Here is a 3,196-nt window from a genome sequence, read left to right as displayed (position 1 = left end):
ATTGGATTACAAGACTGGTGAAAAGGAAGACTCAGAAGCTTATTATCATGCATTAGTGAATAGTTCTGGAAAAATGGTTTTAATTGATAAATTACTGCCTAAACTCAAAGCTAGTGGACATAGGGTGTTAATATTTAGTCAAATGGTGAAATGTTTAGATTTGTTGGAAGATTATTTATTATATAAAAAGTAAGTTACTTATTTTGGTTGTAAATTTTCTTTGTTTCCGAATTAATATTATAGTTGCTTTATTGAAAATTATAGTTCAATAGTATGTAAATTGGCAATTATCTTATTAAAATTATCTGTTCAGGTATCCATATGAAAGAATTGATGGTCGTATTCGAGGAAATTTAAGACAAGCTGCAATTGACCGTTATAGTAAACCTGATTCTGATAGATTCGTATTTCTTCTTTGTACCAAAGCAGGGGGTCTTGGCATTAATCTTACAGCAGCAGATAAGAAATTAAAATATTTTATAAATTGTTAAACGATGAATATATAAGTTAATGATTTTTATGATAGGCTCAAGCTCGATGTCATAGAATTGGCCAACAAAAGATGGTGAAAGTATATCGCTTACTGTGTCGAAATACTTATGAAAGAGAAATGTTCGATAAAGCTTCTTTAAAGCTTGGATTAGATAAAGCTATTCTACAATCTATGAATACAAGTCAAGGTGGTAAAGATCCTAGTAATAAGCAATTAACCAAAAAGGAGATAGAAGATTTATTAAAGAAGGGTGCTTATGGTGCTATTATGGATGATGACAATGCTGGAGATAAATTTTGTGAAGAAGATATAGAACAGATACTTGAACGGAGAACACAAGTAATTAAAAACTTATTATTGTATTAGATATTTTATTTTTATTTAATACTAATTTACAAAATTTCAATTATATAGATTATTACGATAGAAGCAGAAAAAGGATCGACATTTTCGAAGGCCAGTTTTGCGTGTTCATCTAATAGATCAGATATAAATATTGACGATCCAGATTTTTGGAAAAAATGGGCAAAGAAAGCTGAAATTGATACTACAGAGAAAAAGGAAGAGGATGAATTAGTAATATCAGAACCTAGGCGAAGAACACAAATTAAACGATATGGTCATGATGAATCTGTTGTCATGTCGGATCTTGATAGTTCGGATGATAACAGTGACGATGAAACAAGTAGTGGGTTAACAGGTAGAGGTATGTTCATTGTTAGTTCGTGTTAAGGCAATACCATTTTTAGCATTATTACTTCATTGAATCACTGTGATATCTAGAGTGGACTAATAACCTACGATAATTACAAAGGTATTGGGTCATATTTATGTATTTATTTCCAAATACTTGAACACTTTTTAACCATAAATTAGTAAAATAGTTCTTCAATTTAATCAATTTTTTATTTGACAGTTCTTTAATTTTTGTGTAATAAAACATAATGTGCATAATATATATTCATATAAAAATTAGAATACATATTACAAGTAGTAACATTACCCTGTATATAAAAATAGCATTGTACATATATGATCCATGCAATAGAGCAAATATCTTTGCAGTTTTATTCTAAGAAAGTTTTTATACTTACATTAGTAAACAAATGCAGAATTTATCATAGAATTCTTAACTATTTTTAAAAGATGGTAAAACAGTATTTTAGCAAGTTTAATTTCACGAAAGTAAGCAATGCTTTTAAAATAAAATTTTTACAATAACTATCAATTAGACTATTTCGTTGCATTTTTGTTTCTTTTTGAAGCGGTTTTTAGTATTTTTGATAAATGTTACATACACACGAGCATAATTACATGCATGCATGTCTATAACGCTAATAATTACAATATTAGTATTATTATAATAATTTGTAGGTTATTTTTGTTATATTACATTTTTTTTTGTTATATTACTTTTGGTGATTTTCTGCTACATAAAGTGCCCCAAAATGTTGTCATAAGACAAAACATTTGAAAAGATATATTATTTTGTAATTTTATGGAAAATTTATTCTTATTATATTATGCGAAATCTATATTACAGTATAATTTTGGGACATAATATTGTGCAATGCATGACAAATCAAACAATTATTCCTTTTGCTGTATTAATAAACGAATATAGATATTGTTTCGTTCTTACATCATATTAGCTAAGAAAAGTTTATTAATATTTCTCAAATACCTTTTTTTTCATTTCCTAACTTTATTTGTGCAATTTATTATTTTTTGTCAAAGTAGATAATTATTATTCAATATATATGTTTGTAATTATCAATGGTTTCGTTAAATATTGTAGGGCAATTTAAAGTTTTAAATTATAACAATTTATTAATAATTCACATTGAATAAAACCACTTTATTTTGTTACATGATTTTTGTATTATTGCTTGCTGTTGTTATAAAATCATTTACGTTTCCATCATGAAAGATAAGATTTCCCTATATTTTATATCAATATGTTAAATTCATAATATAAAATGTAATAATTTATTTCTTTTTATTATTATTACAAGGTAAAAAACGAAGAGATAAATTTGGTAAGAAGACTCGAAAATTCTGCGACGAATATGTTCCACGAGAAGGTGAAGTGGTGTATGGTAGTTGGGCACGAAGTGAATGCTTCAAGGTAGAACGAGGTCTGCTTACGTTTGGATGGGGTCGATGGGAAGAGATTCTTCAACATAGTCAATTCCGTCGAGGATGGCGTGAAGTTGACGTTGAAGACTGCGCACGAGTCATTTTACTCTACTGCCTTCGTTATTATCGTGGCGATGAAAAAATTCGTAACTTTATTTGTGATCTTATTACGCCAGTAGAAAATGGAGAAAAGATCAAAACTATATGTGTTAATACTAGTGGACGAAATAATAGGCAAAAGAAAAAGGGGCGAGTCAGAGAAGGTAGAGAAACGCGCGGATCAGTTATCAATGGAGGTCCGAATGATCCCAACCATTGGAGTAACGCTGAAAAATATGACGGAGATATATTTCTTGAAAGTAATTACAGGAAACACTTGAGTCGTCATGCAAATAAGTACGTACCATAAATAAATTTATACAATTTTTGGAGTAATGCAATTTTTTTTAAATTTGTAATTTGTAAATTTATTGTTTAGTTTTATTAAAATATTGTAAATAATTTTTATATTATGTACAGAGTACTGTTACGTGTCCGAATGCTTTACTATATCAAGCACGAGAT

At 28.3% G+C, this 3,196-nt stretch overlaps 1 protein-coding gene across 1 annotated transcript in view; it reads left to right on the top strand.

Annotated features, from left to right (window-relative positions):
* LOC108570223 (chromodomain-helicase-DNA-binding protein 7-like) overlaps positions 1-3,196 on the top strand; it is a 19,323-nt gene that overhangs the window by 7,963 nt on the left and 8,164 nt on the right. Inside the window, 6 exon segments of the mRNA XM_017932041.1 lie at positions 2-189; positions 314-487; positions 526-832; positions 908-1,199; positions 2,509-3,028; positions 3,152-3,196. Coding sequence (XP_017787530.1) covers positions 2-189; positions 314-487; positions 526-832; positions 908-1,199; positions 2,509-3,028; positions 3,152-3,196 — 1,526 coding nt within the window.

Source organism: Habropoda laboriosa, unplaced genomic scaffold (genome assembly GCF_001263275.1).
Source record: "Habropoda laboriosa isolate 0110345459 unplaced genomic scaffold, ASM126327v1 scaffold81, whole genome shotgun sequence".
NCBI classification, from domain to species: domain Eukaryota; kingdom Metazoa; phylum Arthropoda; class Insecta; order Hymenoptera; family Apidae; genus Habropoda; species Habropoda laboriosa.
Note: the sequence above shows the minus strand (reverse complement) of the source record. Positions and strands in the feature narration are given on the sequence as shown.